General features: G+C 38.4%; 1 protein-coding gene across 1 annotated transcript in view; it reads right to left on the bottom strand.

Moving 5' to 3' along the window:
* LOC126183326 (contactin) overlaps nucleotides 1-22,147 on the bottom strand; it is a 160,377-nt gene that overhangs the window by 80,128 nt on the left and 58,102 nt on the right. Inside the window, exons 9-13 of the mRNA XM_049925188.1 lie at nucleotides 15,009-15,190; nucleotides 8,574-8,864; nucleotides 8,299-8,436; nucleotides 7,868-8,008; nucleotides 4,172-4,338 (exon numbers count right to left, since the gene is read on the bottom strand). Of these exons, the coding sequence (XP_049781145.1) occupies nucleotides 4,172-4,338; nucleotides 7,868-8,008; nucleotides 8,299-8,436; nucleotides 8,574-8,864; nucleotides 15,009-15,190 (919 nt within the window). The remainder of the gene's footprint in view (nucleotides 1-4,171; nucleotides 4,339-7,867; nucleotides 8,009-8,298; nucleotides 8,437-8,573; nucleotides 8,865-15,008; nucleotides 15,191-22,147) is intronic.

Below are 22,147 nucleotides of genomic sequence, written 5' to 3' on the forward strand. Positions count from 1 at the left end.
AAGCTGACAATGAACTGGAAGGCATGGAGGGCCCTAGCCCATGGAAGAGAACAGAATAAACATTTTAACGAAAAATACTTCATTAAAGTGGAACAATAAAATGACTGCACACTCATTTATGTGTTGGCATGTGTTTTGTGTAAGATCTGCTGCCATTGCTGTATAATGCTTAAGAAACCAGACACCATTTCATGCAGGAACTGTACTCTTAATCTCAAGTATTGTAACACAAAACTCTACCTACTGTGTTACACGTGCAGCACAGTCACACAGTACCAAACAAAAATACTGGTTGTATATGTGACTACAGTATTGCTAAACTGCCTTTTCTACTTCCATTTTCTGTCAAGTATACATACAGAATAACATTTTGCTTGTGAAATTTTTGTACTGTCAATACACAAGGAAGCATGCTGTGGCGTCTGACAAGGGAACATCCCCATCGCACCCCCCTCAGATTTAGTTATAAGTTGGCACAATGGATAGGCCTTGAAAAACTGAACACAGATCAATCGAGAAAACAGGAAGAAGTTGTGTGGAACTATGAAAAAATAAGCAAAATATACAAACTGGGTCGTCCATGCGTAACATAGGCAATATTAAGGGCAATGTGGATTCAAATCTGCCCTCCACTGAAAATTTTGCTTTCTTTATTTTCGCAAAGTTATGAGCTGTCCGTTCGTTCATTGACGTCTCTGTTCACTGTAATAAGTTTAGTGTCTGTGTTTTGCGACCGCACCACAAAACCGTGTGATTAGTTGACGAAAGGATGTGCCCCTCCAATGGGGACCGAAAACATTTGATCGCAAGGTCATAGGTCAACCGATTCCTCCACAGGAAAACACGTCTGATATTTTGTATGTGACAGCATGTGCGTCACATGACAGGAATATGTTGTCGACCCACCTAACTAGTACACTTGGCGAATGGGTGAAAAGTTTCTTCTACCTTGCCCGATTTAGGTTTTCTTGTGGATGTAATAATCACTCCAAAAAAAGTGATGAAAACATAAAGAGTTTTTCACATAAACTGAAAATAAAAAGTTAAAATTTTCGGTCGAGGGAAGATTTGAACCAAGGACCTCTCGTTCCGCAGCTGTTCACGCTAACCACGGGACCACGGAGCTCCTCGCCTTACAGTGCTCTTAATATTGCCTATCTTACGCATGGACGACCCAGTTTGTATATTTTGCTTATTTTTTCATAGTTCCACACAACTTCTTCCTGTTTTCTCGATCGATCTGTGTTCAGTTTTTCAAGGCCTATCCACTGTGCCAACTTATAACTAAATCTGAGGGGGGTGCGATGGGGATGTTCCCTTGTGAGTGTGCAAATTTTGATTCACCCCGTATAAGAGGGTGATTCTACAAAGATCGAGGTTTTCATGTGCGTCACAGCTAGATGTTTTCTAGCAAGTCTTGTTAGGAATGAGAGGACCACAACTGATCTCTCAGAAGTTCTTGATAAAGTAAATTGACTTGAAAAAACTGTGAAGCTGGAACTAGATGGAAGAGTAAGGCTGTCCTGAGGTAGTAAAGTGGTAATATTCCCAAATAGCAGTAGGATAAAATGTATGTATACAAACTGGAACCAGATGACATCACAGCAACATGAGAATGCCACTGCCTGTGTGTAACTCCTGAGTGCAGGGAAACTATATTTGGGTCTGCATATAAGCGAGGTGGAAAACAAGGCATGTAAGCTTCTGTATACATTAATAACAGAACTAAAGGGTGCAAAAAATGGTACAAAATAAAATAAAGTTGAACCTAGTAAGCCCTTGGTCACAATTTTTAATCTTTTTGACCAGGTTTCAACACTCCCATGAGTGCCTTCATCAGAAATTAAATATTTAAAGTAGCCTATAACATAAGTACAAATTTATGGGAAAAAAGATTTTTATAGGCCTATAACAGTACAAGAAAGAGACAGTGCTTACATGTCACATATAAAATAAATATCAAGCCAGTAAGGCTTTAATCACAAAGTATTTTTAAAAAGAATACATGAAAGGTGAGCCACTGTGGGCTGCTCATACCTATAAAGCCACAGGTAGCAACAGACTGAGGCACCTGCATTAGCAAGCGTGGGCTGTGTCATTCAGCCCTTTTTGTATTTTCTATAATGATGTTTTCATATTTGTACTTCTAAGCTCTGATGTAGATAAAATGTTGCTTTATCTGACGCTGTTAAACAAAATATTGCCTTTTACATTATGTACTGAATGATGTTCATCATAATATTCGTCTGTCTTTATTTGAATGTTAAGTAGCTAGGTTGTACTTGCAGCTACTAGATGGCACTGTCGGTGCAATATTCACCTGCCCACAGTTGTTAACGCGGGCACCTCAGTCTGATGCTACCCGTAGCTAGACATATGCAAGCAGTCCGCAGTGGCTTGCTTTCCATGCATTCTTTAGGGACCGATGACTTTAGCAGTTTGGTCCCATAAGACTTTACCACGAATTTCCAAATTTCTATGCGTTCTACTTTAGAATTGTGACTAAAGCTTTTTCGCTTAATATTTAATTTATATGTGATGTGTAAGTACTGCTTCTTTTTGCACTGTTAATCAGTTTTCAGTCTCCAAACCATATTTCTATGCTTTTACATAAGCAAAAAGTTACCATGTCTGCTGTTGTCAAACAAAAGTTTGCCTGTGAGTTCATGTACTATATACTGTTCATTTAACATTGAGCTGTCTATATTTTAGATGTTAAGTAACCTACTTATATCTACGGCTACTACATGGCACTCTTGGTGTAATGTTCACCTGCCTGCACTGGCTAACGCGGATCTGCCCACACTTGCTAACGCGGACGCCTCAGTCTGTTGCTACCTGTGGCTTTAAAGTTATGAGCAACCCACAGTGGCTCGCCTTTCATGTATTCTTTTTTTAAAAAAATTGTGACTACAGCCTTTCTGGCTTGATATTTATTTTATATGTGACATGTAAGTACTGTTTCTTTCTTGTACTGTTAGTCAATACTTACACTTTTATATAAAAATCTTTTTCCCGTAAATCTGTACTTCTGTTACAGGCTACTTTAAATATTTAATTTCTGATGAAGGCACTCATAGAAGTGCTGAAACCTGGTCAAGAAGACTAAAAATTGTGACCAAGGGCTCATATATTTAAACTTTAGTTTAAACAATCACTGAACCAAGCAGGTATGTTTAAAACTCTGGAAAAAAAAACCCAAACAAATAAAATGCTTGTTTGTCCCCTGTACGACTAGAATTGGAGTATGCTTCAGGGATACAAGATCATTTCCACAGAGAAACCTGTTAAAGCAAATGTAGTGTAATAAAATATAATGGGAGACTACAGTAGGACGAGCAGTCACAGAAATGTTTAGGAAACTGAAATAGGGAATGCCTTCCCCAAAGAAGGAAAATAGCTAAATATACATGGGGTATTTACCAAGCATATGTGGGTAAGGATGCATGTGAAGATCTAGGACATAGGGTGGTCAATGATGTGATATACCAAATGTCCTAGGATGAATTGTCATTATTCATGGACATGACAGGAACAATCATTCAAAACAAAAAAGTCTGGTTAACATGGGCTCTAAAACACATACCTTAATACCGATGAGCACTTGCTCCTCTTTGATACTATGAGAAACAGCTCTTCTACTGAGTAAGTGCTCATTGTTCTCTAGGTATGCACTTTAGAGCCCATGATTACTTGACTTTCTTTTGTTTTGTTTTGGTCCATACTACCTCCTCCTCAAATTTGGAAAGCAAAGAGCATGCAGCAGAAGAGATTTGTTTCACAGTATCAAAGATGAAGAAGTGCTCGTAGTTCCTAAGGTATGCATTGCAGATCCCATGTTTACTACACTTTACTGTTTTGAATGATTGTTCCTGGTATATCCCTGAATACGGGCCATTCTTCCTGGGATTCCCAGTATAAGGTACGGAAAGACCGTCATTATGATGTGAACTTTAAATGCTGGAAATCTTTACCGTATTTAAAGAATCCTTTCACAAATTGCAAAATTCCCAAAAATGTGCAAATTAGGATATTACTGATTTTAGTAATATGAAAAAATACTAATACATTGTAAATTACTGTAAAATAATACCAGGGAAACAGAGTCTATAGTCACCAACCAGTGTTTACCTTCTTACCTCCTAAAATAAAAACATAAAAAATAGCATACCATTCGAGTTGCACTTGGGTCAGAGTCTCTAATACGAAGCCCATTATGAGTCCAAATATAAGCGACATCAAGTATTTCCTCTGCAACTGCCTGGCATCGCAGTTCCATGTCACGCTCCACAGCAGTGTGTGCTACGGGAACCATTTTTTGAATAAAGTGTGGACCACCTAAGAGAGTTGAAATATATATTAGTACATTATTATTAAACTGGCGAATGAAAATCTGAACCTCTTAGAAAATAGGTGAAGCTGTTCTGACATTATGAGGTACAGCAAATATTCTTACTTTCACCATATTTTATCATCTTTCCAATTTCAACTTAATAGTTTTCAAATGCTGAGTACGAGAGACAGCAAGAAGCCCACAAATCAGTATCTATTCAAATTTAGTACGTAATATAAAATGACCAGTAGGCTTGTCAAATACAAGTGTAAGGATTTGGAATTTGATGGCAAAACATCTCGAGAGACAAGTGCCAAAAGGCAACATGTCAAGTGGCCACAAAAGCCCGAACAATTTTGTAGTAATTTTTATAGAACAATAGAATGAGCTGTAACTATATTTGATTCTGTTTGCTTGTTTCTGTTGAGAAGCAGTAGCATTTTACTGTAGATGAACAAAGTGCTCACTTGATTTGTGGCGTTTCTTATCATTATCTTTCTTTTCCAATCCATTTTGATAATTACAAAATCTCAAGAACATTGATTTATAATCCGTAACATAAAAGCACTGATTAGCATATTGCAGAGAGCTTTCATGGGTATTTAAAGCCATATGACCCTTACTCGACAACATTACAGAACGAACTTAGAGTAGAACCAAAAATAATTCTATTCGTACTTCATAGGAATATGTTGAGACCTGTTTTCTTTTGAGGTCGCTACAATGTGTACATTACACTGTGGCAGCCAGCAGCATGACTAAACAAATGAGAACTTAAACTACAGTCAGCCTACACCAGGGATTTGTGCTTCAGCAAAAGCAGAATTGAAATGTGGTCGTAAGCATTGCAGATTCCCTCCACTGTTGTGAGAGTCATACTCAAACCCTGTGATTAACCAGGATTAGTCTCTTTCATTTTTAAATAAGAAATTAAAATTATGGGCAATGTGCAACCCAAAGCAACGCGCAGCGCACAAAGCATTTGGTAATGGCTAGTGCACAATTGTTTGCTGAGGCTGGCAGCACCATAAATGGTTTGGTAAATGATAGTAGAGGAGAAGTGAGGGTGAGGGTAGGGAAATTGAGTGTGAGGGTAGTAGAAGGGACGGAAAGTAGCAGTGGTAGACCTGTGGGATTGTGGGAAAGAAGAATATGCTGGAGACAAAGTTCCCACCTGTGTAGATCAGAAGTGCCAGTGCTGGGAGAGGGGGATTCCAAACATCTCAGGTACTGAATCATTAGGGTTATGTTGTGCAGAATATATTCAGTAGTTAGGGGTTGAGTTTGGGGTTGACCACAGTTTGGCTTACGAAAATAAGTTACAGTTTCTCAACCTCTTTACATCAAATGATATTGGTCATTTCCCTCTTACACAACAAATACTACTGCACCTCAATTATACATAATTTCTTGAATGTACAGTGAAATTCAAAATGAATATAACAATTACAAACAGCTATAACTATTTAATACATAGTGGTACACCAATAAGACTTACAGACAATGTAAAGAGAAATGAAAAGCAGTTGGCCCACACAGGAAGCCACGGAGGAACAAAACGTTTGCTGCGTGCCTCACTTCCACATACGTAGTAAGGTTTATAAGCTCAACATTCAAATGTAGGGTACAGAAAAGTCTTTGTATGTAACTGTAATCAGCATGACTCACCAAAAATTAATGTGTTCTGTGTGATGTCAGCACAAAAACTGTATGGTCCAGTTTTCTTCACTGAGTAAGCATTTCAACAAACATTTACTTTGACATACTTAAGTAATGGGTGACACCACTACTTGACAAAGATTCCATTCATTACATCTTTCAGCGAGATGGAGCACCCTAGCATCAGGAAGGGAGGGGGGGCAGTAGTGGGGAGGCCAGCACCTGTCACCTAGATGGCCAGATCTGACACATTGATTTTTTAATGGGGTAATGTGAAAGACCTCAAGTATGTGCATCCTTTGCTGAAAACAATTCCAGAAATGGAAATATGCATTTCTAATGTGCTCACGTCAGTGACTCCACATATCATTCAGAATATGTGGCGTAAATTGGATTACTACTTATATGTTGTCCGAATAAACATGGGAGTTATATTGAACACCTACAATGTACATAAAAAACTGAACATTCTTTCACATCCTCGAAAATTCTTACAGGTGTATCACTATGAATTAATTAGTAGTTATAGGCATTTGTAGACACTGTATTCATTTTGATTTACCTTGTGGTTACACACATCCAACTAACCCTGCAAACAATATTTAACTAAATTCTTCCACTTCATTACAGTGACTGGATTTGATTTTGCAACAGTTGTTGACAATGAATAGATCAACTGTTCTTAAAGAACCACCTGGATGTTAAAATAACTTTCTAATAACAGTTTATTGCAGGTGATAGGACAGTACAGCCCAGAAACAGATATATTCCTTCTTCAGCACGATGAATGTTAGAGCATCAGCTCAGTGTACTGCATCAAACTTCAGCTCCAAAATGAACCCACAATGAATTAGATATCATTGTGGAATTCGAGTACTGTGTATATTGCATATAAGTTTAAATTATTCTTCATTATCAGGATGATATACAATAATGCAAAGTATTGGCAAATTTACCAAAGTTTGCGGAAATACCTGGATAATCACTTTCAGAAACTAACCCTATAAAGTTTTTCTTTCATGACAAATTTGTTGTAATGCTGACTGTTTAATATCTCTGTACTATTCACATCTCACATATTTGTATTCCGTATCCTCTACCTGAGATGAAACAGTGTTTTCCTGAAGCAGACAGAATCCTTAAGTCTTTACTCAATATTCTTCCACACTGCTTCCTACAATATAATGCAACAGCACACGTTTTCCAGAATCTGCCCACTTTCTAGTATCTGAAGTTCAGATGTAATGGAGATATGCAGAGCTGTAAGTTACTTGTGTACTCTCTATCAATAGCCACTCCACTAATACTTCACTTCATAGAAAAGCAGGCCAAATTTTGAAAGAATTAATAAATTACACATGATCAATGTGTGCAGGGAATGAATTTCCCCAGGAATTGGTGGAATGCATAACTGGGCACCATAGGAACACTGACTCAACCACTTTGAGGATGTTTATATTAACATCTGGACCACACACCAAAACACAATTGTAGTAAGGTACAAATAAGTGTAATAATGTAAGTAAACCTACACTGGGCAGACAAATGTAATAAGATGAATCAACTAGGTAGACTTTCAGGTGTTTTCATTTCATTTTTTGCAACAATTCCTCCCCATCAGCTTGCCTCTCCCAACCTTTGATTGTGAGTGACACTATTAACTCTCCCCTTTCCACTCTCCTTCCTTTGGCTGTTCATATGAAAACAAAAACTAGCATTGAATGTTTTGCATTGATAACAGCCCAATTGATATTAATTTACTTTGTAAATACGTAAACATGACCTTCAGATGTATTGCTTAAACTTTCTTTTAAATTTGAAAAACTTACCAATGTTTTAGGAAACCATAATTTAGCACTACAGTACAATACTTACGAAGAACAATTAGCCTTCCTGTGCTTTCAGCCACTCCATACTCATTCTCGGCAATACAAGTATACAGGCCTTCATCATTACGAGATACGGAACGTATCAGAAGATCACCATTCCTCAGAATTTCACGGAGGCCTCCAGATCCTAAAAAGTATTGAAGAATTGATATTTCAAAATAGATTAAGTCCATAATATATATAACCTTTACTTGCTTACTCACTTTAAGTTAGGTTAAGTAACAATTGTAAATACAGTTACTTTGATGTAAAGTTGTCATACTGAACAACACAATGTTCTTCAGTTCAAGTTGTAGCCAGCTTCAAGTACAATATCAAGAAATTGATATCTTATGCATACTCATTATGAGCATGGCCACAAAGCTGGAAAAAACAGTCATTAATGAAAGTTGTATTAGTTTAACTTAGAAGTCTTACCAATCTGAGAGCCGTCTTTCTTCCATACAAAACTTGGCCTTGGAGCTGCTTCTGGATTGCAGTTAATAGTGATGTTTCCCCCTTCTGCTGCATATGTTTCTGGCTCAAGTGGCCGTTTTTTAAATGATGGTTTCAGAGCTGACAGTTTAAAAACAAAAGTATCAGTTGTGACTGTGATTAATTATGTATGAATTCAAAATTGTATAGTGCCTGCCTTAAGCTAGCTTTTATTTACATGTTCACTAAACTAGAAAATGTATGTCACTCGAGCTTACACAAGATACGCAGTTGAGCTGTAGAGTACTTGGCTTTAAGCTGATTCCTGGCTTTGCATTGGTACATAGCTTGATCACGATCTGGATCGAGATTCTTAATTGTCAAGACATTGTCAACAATTCTGTACCGGTCACGATCTTCTCCTGGTAGTTTCTCAACATCCAGAGGTTCACCATTCCTTAACCAGCTGTATGTGACATCTGGTATTCCAAATGCTTCACAAGTCCAAGTCAAGTCTGAATTTTTATCCATGTGTCTGTCAACCAATGGTATTGTAAAGTTTGGCTCAGCTGAAAAATAATTTTTATATTAATACTGCACATATAGCTAAAAGCCACGTAGAGCTTGAGAGTCCTAAACTTAAATGACAGATGTTGTTGACAAAACATTAAACACTAATCATCCTCCTCCTCAAGTGATAGTTCTCTATTGTTCAACACAAGTGTGAAAAATCACAAATAGAGGTACCTCGGCATTCCTTTACTGTTTGTTATGACAGATCGAGTAATAATAATGACATGTTACAGTTCCTATTAAATGTCAAGATTTATCTGAGATTACAATACACACAACTGAAGTTCACAAATGAACTTATAATTCTCTTTGTAAGCCATATGCTTGACAATATAAAGTGTTAGTTCTAAATAAAGCCATTAATAATACTGGTTATTTAAAATGAAACAAGTAGTATAATTTCTTTTATAATCGTGCACTGCTGCTAAAATGCACAGAGAAAAACTATCATTTGCTTTGTGCTTCTAATGTAGGTATTTGTGGAATAGCTGTAAAAGTTATGCATTCTAAAAGATTGTAATTGCTTAAACTCATAGGCAGATATGTTTTTTTTATGCATCTCCCAAAACTATGAGTGAACTATAGACAGCAAATGAAATGGGAGGCAGTAGTACATAACATAGTTAGAAATAAGTGAGGCCTACATTAGAATTTTCACTGTGAAAGTAGGCTGTCTAGGCAATGTGTGACAAGAAATATAATTTTTGGAGAACATACATACCTGAAAATAAAACTGCACCAAAATGTTAAACATGTTCAATATGCCATTAAAATGAGACTTAACTTTATGACACTTCCTGTGAATGATATTATATAGCACCGTAAGCTGCTGTTAAGTTAGTTTTTTAATGTGTGACCAGTTTCAGTCAAAGACAGGTAAGTGCAGTTTGGGTTAACAGCAAGAGTTACATACATATGTCTAAAAACATCACAATACCAAAAATATAATACACTTCCTGACAAAAAAGTGAAGCATCCTGCAGGAGAGGAGAAAACGAAATGAAACTATGTTATTTTAGAGATTATATAACTGCGTCAAATTTACAAGGAACGCAGCAGTACGAGTCCATCAGTACAGTGTAGCGCCTTCTTTCACCTGTATGCACACATTGTTTGTTGATGAGTATGCACACATTGTTTGTTGATGAAGCTTTAGTATATTGGAAAATACTATCATTGAGCAACTACACAAGAACACCGGATAACTTAGACAGAATTTCTATTTCACGTATTGAATAGGAGCTTGCTGTAAATGTACAAAAATGTTTACTTAATGCAGATGAGTAGGAAAAACAGGACAGAAGTAGGGAATGCGAATGGTCGACTTTGGTTTATTGTGAGAATTTTAGGAAAGCGTGAATGAGACCATTTATAGAACACTAGTGCAACCCACTCTTGAGAAACTGCCCCCCCCCCCTTTCTCTCCAAGGTCAGGTTAATGGAAGACACTGAATCAATTCAGAGGCAGGTTGCTAGATTTGTTACTGGAAGGCTCCATCAACACATGAATATTATGAAGATGCACTGTGAACTCAAGTAGAAATCCCTGGAGGAAAGATGATGATCTTCTCTTGGAACACTATTGAAAGAACTTAGAGCACTGCTATTTGAAGGTGATTCCAGAACAATTCTACTCCCACTGTTGTACATTTTGCATCATGACTACGAAAATAACAGAAATTAAGGCTAATGTGGAGGCACATAGATAGTCATTTTTTCCACTCCCTCTTTTTGTGACTGGAACAGAAAAGGAAACGACTAGTAGTGGTACAAGGTATCCTCTGTCATACACCATATGGTGATTCGCAGAGTACATATGTAGATGTACGAGGGCAGTTCAAAAAGTAATGCAACACATTTTTTTTCTCGGCCAATTTTGGTTGAAAAAACCGGAAATTTCTTGTGGAATATTTTCAAACATTCCTGCTTCGTCTCGTATAGTTTCATTGACTTCCGACAGGTGGCAGCGGTGTACGGAGCTGTTAAAATGGCGTCTGTAACGGAAGTGCGTTGCAAACAACAGGCAGTGATCGAGTTTCTTTTGGCGGAAAACCAGGGCATCTCAGATATTCATAGGCGCTTGCAGAATGTCTACGGTGATCTGGCAGTGGACAAAAGCACGGTGAGTTGTTGGGCAAAGCGTGTGTCATCATCGCCGCAAGGTCAAGCAAGACTGTCTGATCTCCCGCGTGCGGGCCGGCCGTGCACAGCTGTGACTCCTGCAATGGCGGAGCGTGCGAACACACTCGTTCGAGATGATCGACGGATCACCATCAAACAACTCAGTGCTCAACTTGACATCTCTGTTGGTAGTGCTGTCACAATTGTTCACCAGTTGGGATATTCAAAGGTTTGTTCCCGCTGGGTCCCTCGTTGTCTAACCGAACACCGTAAAGAGCAAAGGAGAACCATCTGTGTGGAATTACTTGCTCGTCATGTGGCTGAGGGTGACAATTTCTTGTCAAAGATTGTTACAGGCGATGAAACATGGGTTCATCACTTCGAACCTGAAACAAAACGGCAATCAATGGAGTGGCGCCACACCCACTCCCCTACCAAGAAAAAGTTTAAAGCCATACCCTCAGCCGGTAAAGTCATGGTTACAGTCTTCTGGGATGCTGAAGGGGTTATTCTGTTCGATGTCCTTCCCCATGGTCAAACGATCAACTCTGAAGTGTATTGTGCTACTCTTCAGAAATTGAAGAAACGACTTCAGCGTGTTCGTAGGCACAAAAATCTGAACGAACTTCTCCTTCTTCATGACAACGCAAGACCTCACACAAGTCTTCGCACCCGAGAGGAGCTCACAAAACTTCAGTGGACTGTTCTTCCTCATGCACCCTACAGCCCCCATCTCGCACCGTCGGATTTCCATATGTTTGGCCCAATGAAGGACGCAATCCGTGGGAGGCACTACGCGGATGATGAAGAAGTTATTGATGCAGTACGACGTTGGCTCCGACATCGACCAGTGGAATGGTACTGTGCAGGCATACAGGCCCTCATTTCAAGGTGGCGTAAGGCCGTAGCATTGAATGGAGATTATGTTGAAAAATAGTGTTGCATAGCTAAAAGATTGGGGAATAACCTGGTGTATTTCAATGCTGAATAAAAAAACCCGTTTCAGAAAAAAAATGTGTTGCATTACTTATTGAACTGCCCTCGTAGATTCAGTTGCGAAGGGCGTCCTAAGGACACTGTATCCTCTCCTGATGTAGCCCAGAGTCCGCAGCTCGTGGTCTCGCGGTCACATTCTTACTTCCTGAACACGGGGTCCCAGGTTCGATTCCCGGCTGGGTCAGGGATTTTCACCTGTCTCGAGATGACTGGGTCTTCGTGTTGTCCTAATCATTTCATCATCATTCATGAACATGGCGAGATTGGACTGAGCAAAGGTTGTGAATTTGTACAGGCGCTGATAACCGCGCATCATCATCATCATCATCCTCATGTAACCCAGCCCACAACAATTGTAACTGATCCTTGATATTCTGGACGCTCACCATGGGATGAAGAGAATGTCCGAGCTGGTCCCACATTACCCTTCATAACGACCAGCGGAAGAATGGGACCTCTCCTCAGGTTACAACCATACTTGCTGGTGACGGCTGTCTGAGGTAGTGCCAAACCACAATTCATTATTCAACACAATGCCACACCACTCATTGACAGTTCACACTACCTTGTCACAGCACCACACCAAAACCAAAGCTCTTTGTGTTGTGGTGTTAACAGCAGTTTATGCATTGGACAGTAAGTAATTCCTAAGTCCAGTTGCTGCTAGTAGCCGACAAATGGAGTCCATAACTTGTTCCCAGATGACATCTGCAGATGTGAAAGGGTTACAATGTGCTTTGTGCATTGTACAGCAATCCTCCCTTGTGGTGGTCGACAGGAAACTTGGCACTGAGTATGCCTGCCCTCACGTTCCCATACTGCCAACACTGGGCCAGTGTCACATACAAATGCCCCACAAACATGGATCCTGCATGATCTGACCTCCTGGCCAAACGAAGACCCATAAGGAAGCCCCTTTCAAACTCTTGTCAGGTGTTGATAATGTTGCCTCGCAGGAGTAAGTGGCATCCCTTCGTTGTTCAATACCTGACATTTCTCAAGATCATTACATACCTTACCAGGCCTGGTAACAGCACTAACCATGGTCAAGACTAATGCACTCTGGTTGCCATTCTACTTGTCACAGAGTATTGCAACTCTAATCATTTCCTGCTTCATGTTTACTTCAGGCAGTGTATTTACAAATGATGTTTAGCCATGGAGATGTACGTACATTTATAAACATTATATTTTTCACACTGTGTCCTTTATTGAGTTATATATGTAACACTTGCTGTTAACACAAACTGTGCTGGATTATAGTCTCTGAACAAAACTGGTGACAAATCAAAAAATAATATAAACAGCAGCTTATGGAGTTATATACTGTTATTTCTACAGTTTATCAAAGCTGTAGAATACAATAAAAAAAATTAGACAATTATATCAGATGAAATATCCCCTCAACTTAGTGAAATATGAGACTGCAATGCAACCACACATTTTTTTCCATTATCTTCTCTTGAAACTTGAAAGATAATGCAAATGTTCACTTGTACATCCTTCAAACAGGTCCAGTGTGACATAACCAACAACACACCTCAATTCAGGTAATGTAATCATTAAAGTAATTATTAGCTAACTTGAATTTGTGAGGTTTTTCCAGTGTGATCGATAAAAGATATATTTTAGAGTGCTCTGTCAAGTTGACAGTTCCATATTTTGGCACAATAATGCAACACACACTGTGGATGACGGTCTCGATATGTTTGCTGCCTGGTTCTGATAGCGAGTCCATTTGAGACTGTACTTCACATCACCTGACATATGCAACTAGGATAGTAATTCAAATATGGTACAGACAATGGGAACTGTCAATACAGTTCAAAATCTCCTAAACTACAGGGTTATTACAAATGATTGAAGCGATTTCACAGCTCTACAATAACTTTATTATTTGAGATATTTTCAAAATGCTTTGCACACACATACAAAAACTCAAAAAGTTTTTTTAGGCATTCACAAATGTTCGGTATGTGCCCCTTTAGTGATTCGGCAGACATCAAGCTGATAATCAAGTTCCTCCCACACTCGGCGCAGCATGTCCCCATCAATGAGTTCGAAAGCATCGTTGATGCGAGCTCGCAGTTCTGGCAAGTTTCTTGGTAGAGGAGGTTTAAACACTGAATCTTTCACATAACCCCACAGAAAGAAATCGCGTGGGGTTAAGTCGGGAGAGCGTGAAGGCCATGACATGAATTGCCGATCATGATCTCCACCACGACCGATCCATCGGTTTTCCAATCTCCTGTTTAAGAAATGCCGAACATCATGATGGAAGTGTGGTGGAGCACCATCCTGTTGAAAGATGAAGTCAGCGCTGTCGGTCTCCACTTGTGGCATGAGCCAATTTTCCGCGGGCTATGCGTGAAACTTGCTCGCACGCGTTCAACCGTTTCCTCGCTCACTGCAGGCCGACCCGTTGATTTCCCCTTACAGAGGCATCCAGAAGCTTTAAACTGCGCATACCATAGCCGAATGGAGTTAGCAGTTGGTGGATCTTTGTTGAACTTCGTCATGAAGTGTCGTTGCACTGTTATGACTGACTGATGTGAGTGCATTTGAAGCACGACACACGCTTTCTCGGCTCCTGTCGCCATTTTGTCTCACTGCGCTCTCGAGCGCTCTGACGGCAGAAACGTGAAGTGCGGCTTCAGCCGAACAAAACTTTATGAGTTTTTCTTCGTATCTGTAGCGTGTCGTGACCATATGTCAATGAATGGAGCTACAGTGAATTCATGAAATCGCTTCAATCATTTGTAATAGCCCTGTATAACACTGTTTCTTTATTACACACCTTTCCACTTCAAGGAAGCTGAGTGAAATAGTCAGATGGAGTTCTGAATCAGCTCCCTCCAGAGCAAGTCTGGTACTATGCCAAAAAGTCATTTACAGGATCTTCTGCAGTTTATGCACTGATCATCAAACGTTAACCCTGACATTATAATGTAATGTTCATTATTTGTCTAATAAACCATAAATTTATCAAGCCAGCAACAGAACATGTATTACATATGGCATACCTTGTATTGTAAGTATGACACCGTTGTCAATTGATGCTCGGTCATTGTGAACATGGCATACATATTCTCCTTGATCTTCAACTTGGACACGAGGTATTGTCAGCACTCTATTGTAGTTGGACAGCACAGCCCCACGAGGTAAGTGTGCACCCCGCCTTGTCCAGTTGTATGAAGGAACTGGACTATAATACATAAGAAGAACAAGAGCAATGTATTACTGGAGAAAAACTTACCAACAAATTAAAAAGTATACTTTTAATTTATGCCTTACTTTTAAGCTCTACCACAAAGATAATAATACATACCCATAGAAAATGAGTGTACAATGTGCCTGTGATTGTAGTTAACCAACAGACCAATGAGTAGTAAATGTATTTTGTATAAAGGTTAGTAAAATACTTTCATTAAATATTAACTTGTGGTACAACACCACTCAAATGAACAATACAACACAGATACCTGAATTTTTGCTTATCAATAAAACAACCCTGTCCTGGGGGCACAACATGTATGAAGAACAACGTTTTCAAAATAATAAAAAAAAAAAAGACCTGTACACGGTATCTGGCTCTTCATATCACATTATAACCAAAATAATTCCTTTAGTTTTATATATCGCGATCCCACTGTTATATCATACATTATCAGCCAACACACAAATCCCCCCACCACCACCACCTCCTCCTCCTCCTCCTCCTCCTTCACAACCCATTCACACATGTACAAATACTTCACAATAAAGGAACTTGTGAGGAGATGACACAGAGTAAACATCACGATAGACGGCAGGCCATATGATCAACGATTAAACATCACTGTTCTCAGCTCACACTTAAATTATACAACTACTAGCAGGCCAAAAAATAAGGAATGCTCAAACTGGGAGAGCTGTTGCTGGAAAAGAGAATACTGTTCTGAAAAAAATTTAGTTAGCCTCTAATTCTAGTTTTTCCAATGCCAGTGATGAGCGTGTTACTTTTCTTGAGCATCCATTCAACAGGTCACTGATACAACTAATTTCCTTTTCCTTTTATTATTATTATTATTATTATTATTATTATTATTATTAGCCTGGAGTGTGGCTCATAAAAAGACAAGTGGGAAAAATTTGGTTACAAGCATGCAAATGGTAACTCATTTAGCCACCAAGATAATATAAGTGATTTAGTGAAACAGCAAAACCTAAATTAGCACCGTGGGATGCAGATGTGAATAGTTCCCTTTCTGAAAAACAGCTTGGTATATTAACAATCAGTCGGTATATTAACAAATTGGTCCTGTTCTGACATGGGCTGATAACCATTGTGGTTTCCTCAAAGGAACTGTCCTCTCATTGAACGGAAAGAAGGAAGGAAGATTAGAGTGTAATGTCCCATTGACAGCATGGTTATTAGAGGTGAAGCACAATCTCGGATTCTGAAAGGATGGGGAAGGAAATCGGCAACGCCCTTTTCAAGGGAAAAATTTGCCTGGAGTTGTTTTGGGAAATCATGGAAAATATAAATCTGGATAGCCAGATGGGGTTGATCTAAATTAAAATGGCCAGATTGAGATATGAACATGTTTCTTCATCAGTACAATTCCTGTGGGCCATCTCTCTCGCTTTTTCTTCTACACAAATGAGAGTCATCAATAAACTACATACTCCTGTAGTATAACATACAGATAACAATTATACTGTTGCACATAAAAGAAAATTTAATTCAGAAAATTGTTACAATCAATAAGAGACAGGAGGGTCTATATTTCTCTAATTTTTATAGCACACTGTGTTTTTATACAACAGCTACACTCTAGCACCCTTCTGACCGACAGGTTAAGGGAGTGATTGCCTGTTTGTCCATAAAATAATCTCCAGAAACTGTAAATCACGCTGCCTGGTTTGTGGTAAGACGAGGTGGAGGACACACTACTAGGGTGTAGAAAGAGTCAAGGCATGCAGTAACAGACACAAGATGTAGTTAAAAACTAACTGAGAAGTCTGCATTATTTGTGTGTATAACATGAGGGGAAAAAATCAATACATAAGATGTAATTTCAAACAAAAATGTGCTACTTCCTAGCCATAATGAGTATATACTGTTAAAATGCTACAGCTTAATTCATATTTACAATTCCTTGCATGTTGCAACAATACGACTGTAGGTTATGGGCATTTGATAGTGCAATTACCATTAATAAAACATTCCAAGATGGTTAAATAACCACAATGTAAAAACTGATAACAGAAGATTGTTAAAGGCTCATTCACTTATGATATGAATTCACAAACTGAACAAACCACGAGAAGGAGGGAAGGAAGCTCTCTCTCATTTTAAAGATTATATACAAAATGATTCTTTGGTGTTACTATCTGCAATCTATTAAGTATTTTATCTCTAGTTAATATTGTCCACAATTTTCACCTATTGTTGAAAGAGACCCACACAATATTTTGTTGAGGCAGCTGTAGTGAAATTATGTGATTAACTCTGAAATGTGTTTTGAATCTAGCTTGAAGGTACTTTTGTACAAACCTCACAAGAGTCTGTAAGTTTGTATGCCTACAACGAGTTAATGTTTGCATACTATTAACATAATGAAATATTTTTTTACAGGAAGTGGAAGAATAGAGAAGTAATATTGTGTAGTATTCAATATAGAAAGCTGAGGCATTCAACTTCAAAAACATTTTTTTAATTAGTTTGTTCACTTGAGAAATATAAAATGCCTAAAATTTCAGCTTTGTGCTGTAATACATTTATTGAAAAGGGTCACAATAACCACAAGAAAAACTTACAGCCTGTTTCACAATAGATGATAGCAACAAAACTTTTCTTAACTTTAAATAAAAATGTGTGTGACAACTGCCGTAAAAAAATTGCATGTGTAAAAATTTGTGATACATCTAGCACAGAAAATGATGATGATCTACTGTATTCTGTGGTGAAACAAGAAAGTCAAAAGGTTTTATGTGATAGTGACGTACAAGACATTGCAGTAAGGGAGGCCTTAGAAAGGTTGAATGCTTCTTTGCAGTACATTGGTGAATCGCCATTTAAGAAGAAACGACTGTGTGAAGCAAAATATCGTAAGGAAAAACTAATTAAATTAACTTCAACAATTCAAACAAAGGTATTATTGCTTCCTTCCGAAAAAGAAGAAGGGGTACATGATCATGCAGAATCTGAGATGATCAGTCAGCTGAAAGATAAATTTTGTACATGTACATCTCGAAGTAAACAGATGGAAATTCTTACCATTTTACCTAAAAGCTGGAGTGTTAAGAAGCTTCAAGATGAATTTAACATAACAAATTACATGGCTCGAAGAGTAAAAGATTTGGTGAAGGCCAATGGAATTTTGTCTTCACCAAACCCAAAACCTGGCAAGACTCTTGATCAAACAACTGCTGATTTTGTTAGAAACTTTTATTGTTCTGATGAGATAAGCAGGGCAATGATGGGGAAAAAAGATTTTGTGCTTGTGAGAGATAATGGAGAAAAACTGCACATACAAAAACGGCTAGTTTTAAGTAATTTGAAAGAAATTTACGCGAACTTTCAAGACAACCATCCAGAGCTCCACATTGGATTTTCGAAGTTTGCAGACCTACGTCCCAAAAATTGTGTTTTAGCTGGAAGTAGTGGTACACATAGTGTCTGTGTGTGTACTACCCATCAAAACTTCAAACTGATGCTGACTGGATGTAACATTCCTCAGCTGACAAAGGATGAAGATAATCCAATAAAAACTTACAAAAGACTGCATTGCAAGAGTTGTATGTAATCCGTCATTACCTGCTTGTCATTTTGGTGAATGTAAATTCTGCCCTGGCCCAGGAACATTTAAGACATATTTACAAGATTTGTTGACTACTAATGATATTGATAATATAACTTATCAGCAATGGGTTTCCGTTGATACACATCTCTAGAAACAATCATAAAATCATCTGACAACTTTATTGATTGTTTTTTTTGATAAATTAAAATTGCTTACACGACATTCATTTGTTGCTAGTCAACAATCAACCTTCCAAAAGAGACTGAGAAATGAACTTAAAGAAGGCGATGTCTTACCGATCTGTGACTTTTCTGAGAATTACTCCTTTGTCATCCAGTCTGAAGTTCAAGGCTATCACTGGACAAACATGCAAGCAATGATTCATCCCATTGTTGCTTATTACAAAGATGGGAACAAACTCGAGCACACAAGTCTTGCAATCATATCAGAATGCCTAACACATGACACTGTTGTTGTGCATTTGTTCCAATCGTACTTGATGGACTTCCTGACTGTTAAATTTGGTAGAAAACCAAGAAAAATATATTATTTCTCTGATGGAGCAGCAGCTCATTATAAAAACGGAAGAACTTTATCAACCTGTGCCATCATGAAGTAGATTTCCAAACTGAAGCTGAATGGCGTTTTTCAGCCGCCTCGCATGGGAAGGGAGCTAGTGATGGTGTTGGTGGAACAGTTAAACGACTTGCAGCTCTAGCAAGTCTGCAACGGCCATACAGTGATCAAATAATGACACCAAAACAACTTTATATGTTTGTCAAGGATAACATAGAAGGAATGAACTTCAAGTATGCTACTAAAGAAGATCACAAAAATGAAGAAATGAAACTTATGGAGAGATTTGAGAAATGCTGCAAAATTGTAGGGACACAGAATCTTCACACTTTTATTCCTTTTAGCAAGGACAAAATAATAACAAAAGTGTATTCAAACTCTGATGATAGTAAAATTGAACTGGTGACAGTTTCTGACAGTGATACAATACTGTTCAAAGATATAAAAGGATATGTTGCTTGTGATTATAATGGACTCTGGTGGTTAACCTGTGTACTTGAAAAAAATCAGGAGAAGGATGAAATCACAGTTAGTTTCTTACATCCACATGGACCATCACCATCTTTTACATTTCCGAGTCATCCAGACATTCTTTCCATAAGCAGTAGGGAAGTAGGGGCCGTTGTGAACCCTGAAACTGCTACAGGGCAAACATATGTCATCCTGTGCAGAAATGTTGATGTGCAACAGACTGATTAGTTCGAAGTATGAAGAAGTGCACTAATAGGACGCCTATTTGTAAATAATAGTAATTACTAACTGAATTTAGGTCTGATCTCAGGTATTCATTTATCTGTGTTTTTTTATTTTTTTAAGTTTTCATTTTGTATTTATTAATTACAGAAGCATAAAACATATGTTCTTTTATCAATTATAAGTTTTTTTAATTTCCACATTTTACAACAGACAGCTGGTGAGAAGCAGGCCTAATATCTAAAATAATTTAGTTTTTAGAAATTTTTAAAGCACCACCCTTGATGTAAAATTGCTTTTGATAGTGATCCCATGCTCATCCCACGTTGAAACTTTCAGAATATGTAGATGTAAAGTGTATCTTTCACATACATTTTTTTGAGAATTTTAAAAATACAGTTTTTCAAAATTCGATAAATTCAACAATGTTGTTTTTATAAACAATGTGTATCTATATATTAAACTAACGATGTTTGGTATCATATAAAAGCTCTTTAAAAGAGCTTTCCAATGAAGTTAATTTTATTGTTCTAGCTTAATTAGAACACGAGTTGTAAAGAAAACAACATTGTTCCACGAGTAAAAAAATTGTCATCTTTTCAATTTTTGAAGGTCAATTACTCGGTAACTGTTCGTCAGAAAAATGTGAAAAAACTAATTTGTGTCATGATTTATGAGTAGTATATGCATACTTAATTTCAAAAAAATCTGAGAGGGTCAGGTTGTAGCACTTGTTGATTTGACATGGAATTGCCCCATAGTGAAATGGTACAGACAATTTGATCAACGCAGCACAGACGAGGGTTATGCTGATCGGGTTGCAAAGCTGTTGACATCAACCACAGACGACAGTGTCCAGGTAATTGAGGAAGAACATCTGGAGGGATAGAGATTTTCCAACTATGAGGACGTTCACATAGCAGTTCTCGAAAGGCTCTGTGACCGAGGAATGGAGTCCTACTATTCTGGAACTGAATGACTGGTAGAACATTCTGACTAATTTTTACAGAGGCTTGGTGATTATGCTGAAAAATAGTGTCATATATTTGTGTCACTTTGAAGTGTAGTTCAGCAGTCAATAAAAGTTATTTGATCTATTGTTATAATACGTAACTCGTGTTTTTTTTAAGTCCTCTTGTAGCAGGTATAGGGACAGCAGAATGTGCTACAGGTTACCTGTTCTAAGTGACCTTTACCATGTGCCTTGGTACATAGCAGAATGAGGTCCCCTTCCACAGCCTCCTTGTGCACGAGACCTCGACTTTCTGGATTTATTTACATAAATGCACTGGACAACTCAAAAAGTACTTGTGGTGTTAGAGCATACAAGGAGTTTTGTATTGCTAATATTTCAGGCTCCAGTGCCTTCAAGTTCACATACAAACATATCCCCACATACTCAAACAGTCCACGGGTGTACTGCCGGTCCATAGTGTCCAACGGGCACAATATACAATATTTCGGTGATCAGACATGTCGCCATAGTCAGGTGCGCTGATGAATAGAGCTCCAGAGCCCCCCCCACCCTCGACGCGTTCTCTCCGGGGTCCACGCACACAGCTGTGTGTTGGCGGTCACTGAGACGCTGGAGTTGGTACAATTGTCTCATCTGCCCTGGTCGCCTGTTAGTTTTCTTTGCTGAGCGTCTTTTTAATTAGACTCAATGTTGGTTCCCATGGCTTCTTGAGCTTATAGCCACCATCTCGGTTGATGAGTCCATTCCTGCTATGAATTTCGATAGCCTCTCTAACGATGCCGTCCCAGTATTTAGATGTCTGTGCCAAGACCCTGGTATGTTGGTAGTTCATTTTGTGGTTTTCGGACAAACAGTGCTGTGTGACTGCCGAATTGTTGGGGTACCCAAGCCTAGTGTGCCTCTGATGTTCTCGGCAACGATCTTCGACGGTGTGCACTGTCTGTCCAATATCAGCCTTCACACACTGAGCAGAATCTGGTATGTGCCAACCTTTACCTTCTGCAAACCGAGATCGTCTTTGACACTTCCCAGTAATGCTCATGTTTTATTGGGTGGGAAAAAGACATTTTCTACTCAGTGTTTCCTCAATATTCATCCTATACAGGATATAGGCAGTGGCTACCACTTC

The sequence above is a fragment of the Schistocerca cancellata genome, chromosome 4 (assembly GCF_023864275.1).
Source record: "Schistocerca cancellata isolate TAMUIC-IGC-003103 chromosome 4, iqSchCanc2.1, whole genome shotgun sequence".
In the NCBI taxonomy this organism is placed as follows: Eukaryota; Metazoa; Arthropoda; class Insecta; order Orthoptera; family Acrididae; genus Schistocerca; species Schistocerca cancellata.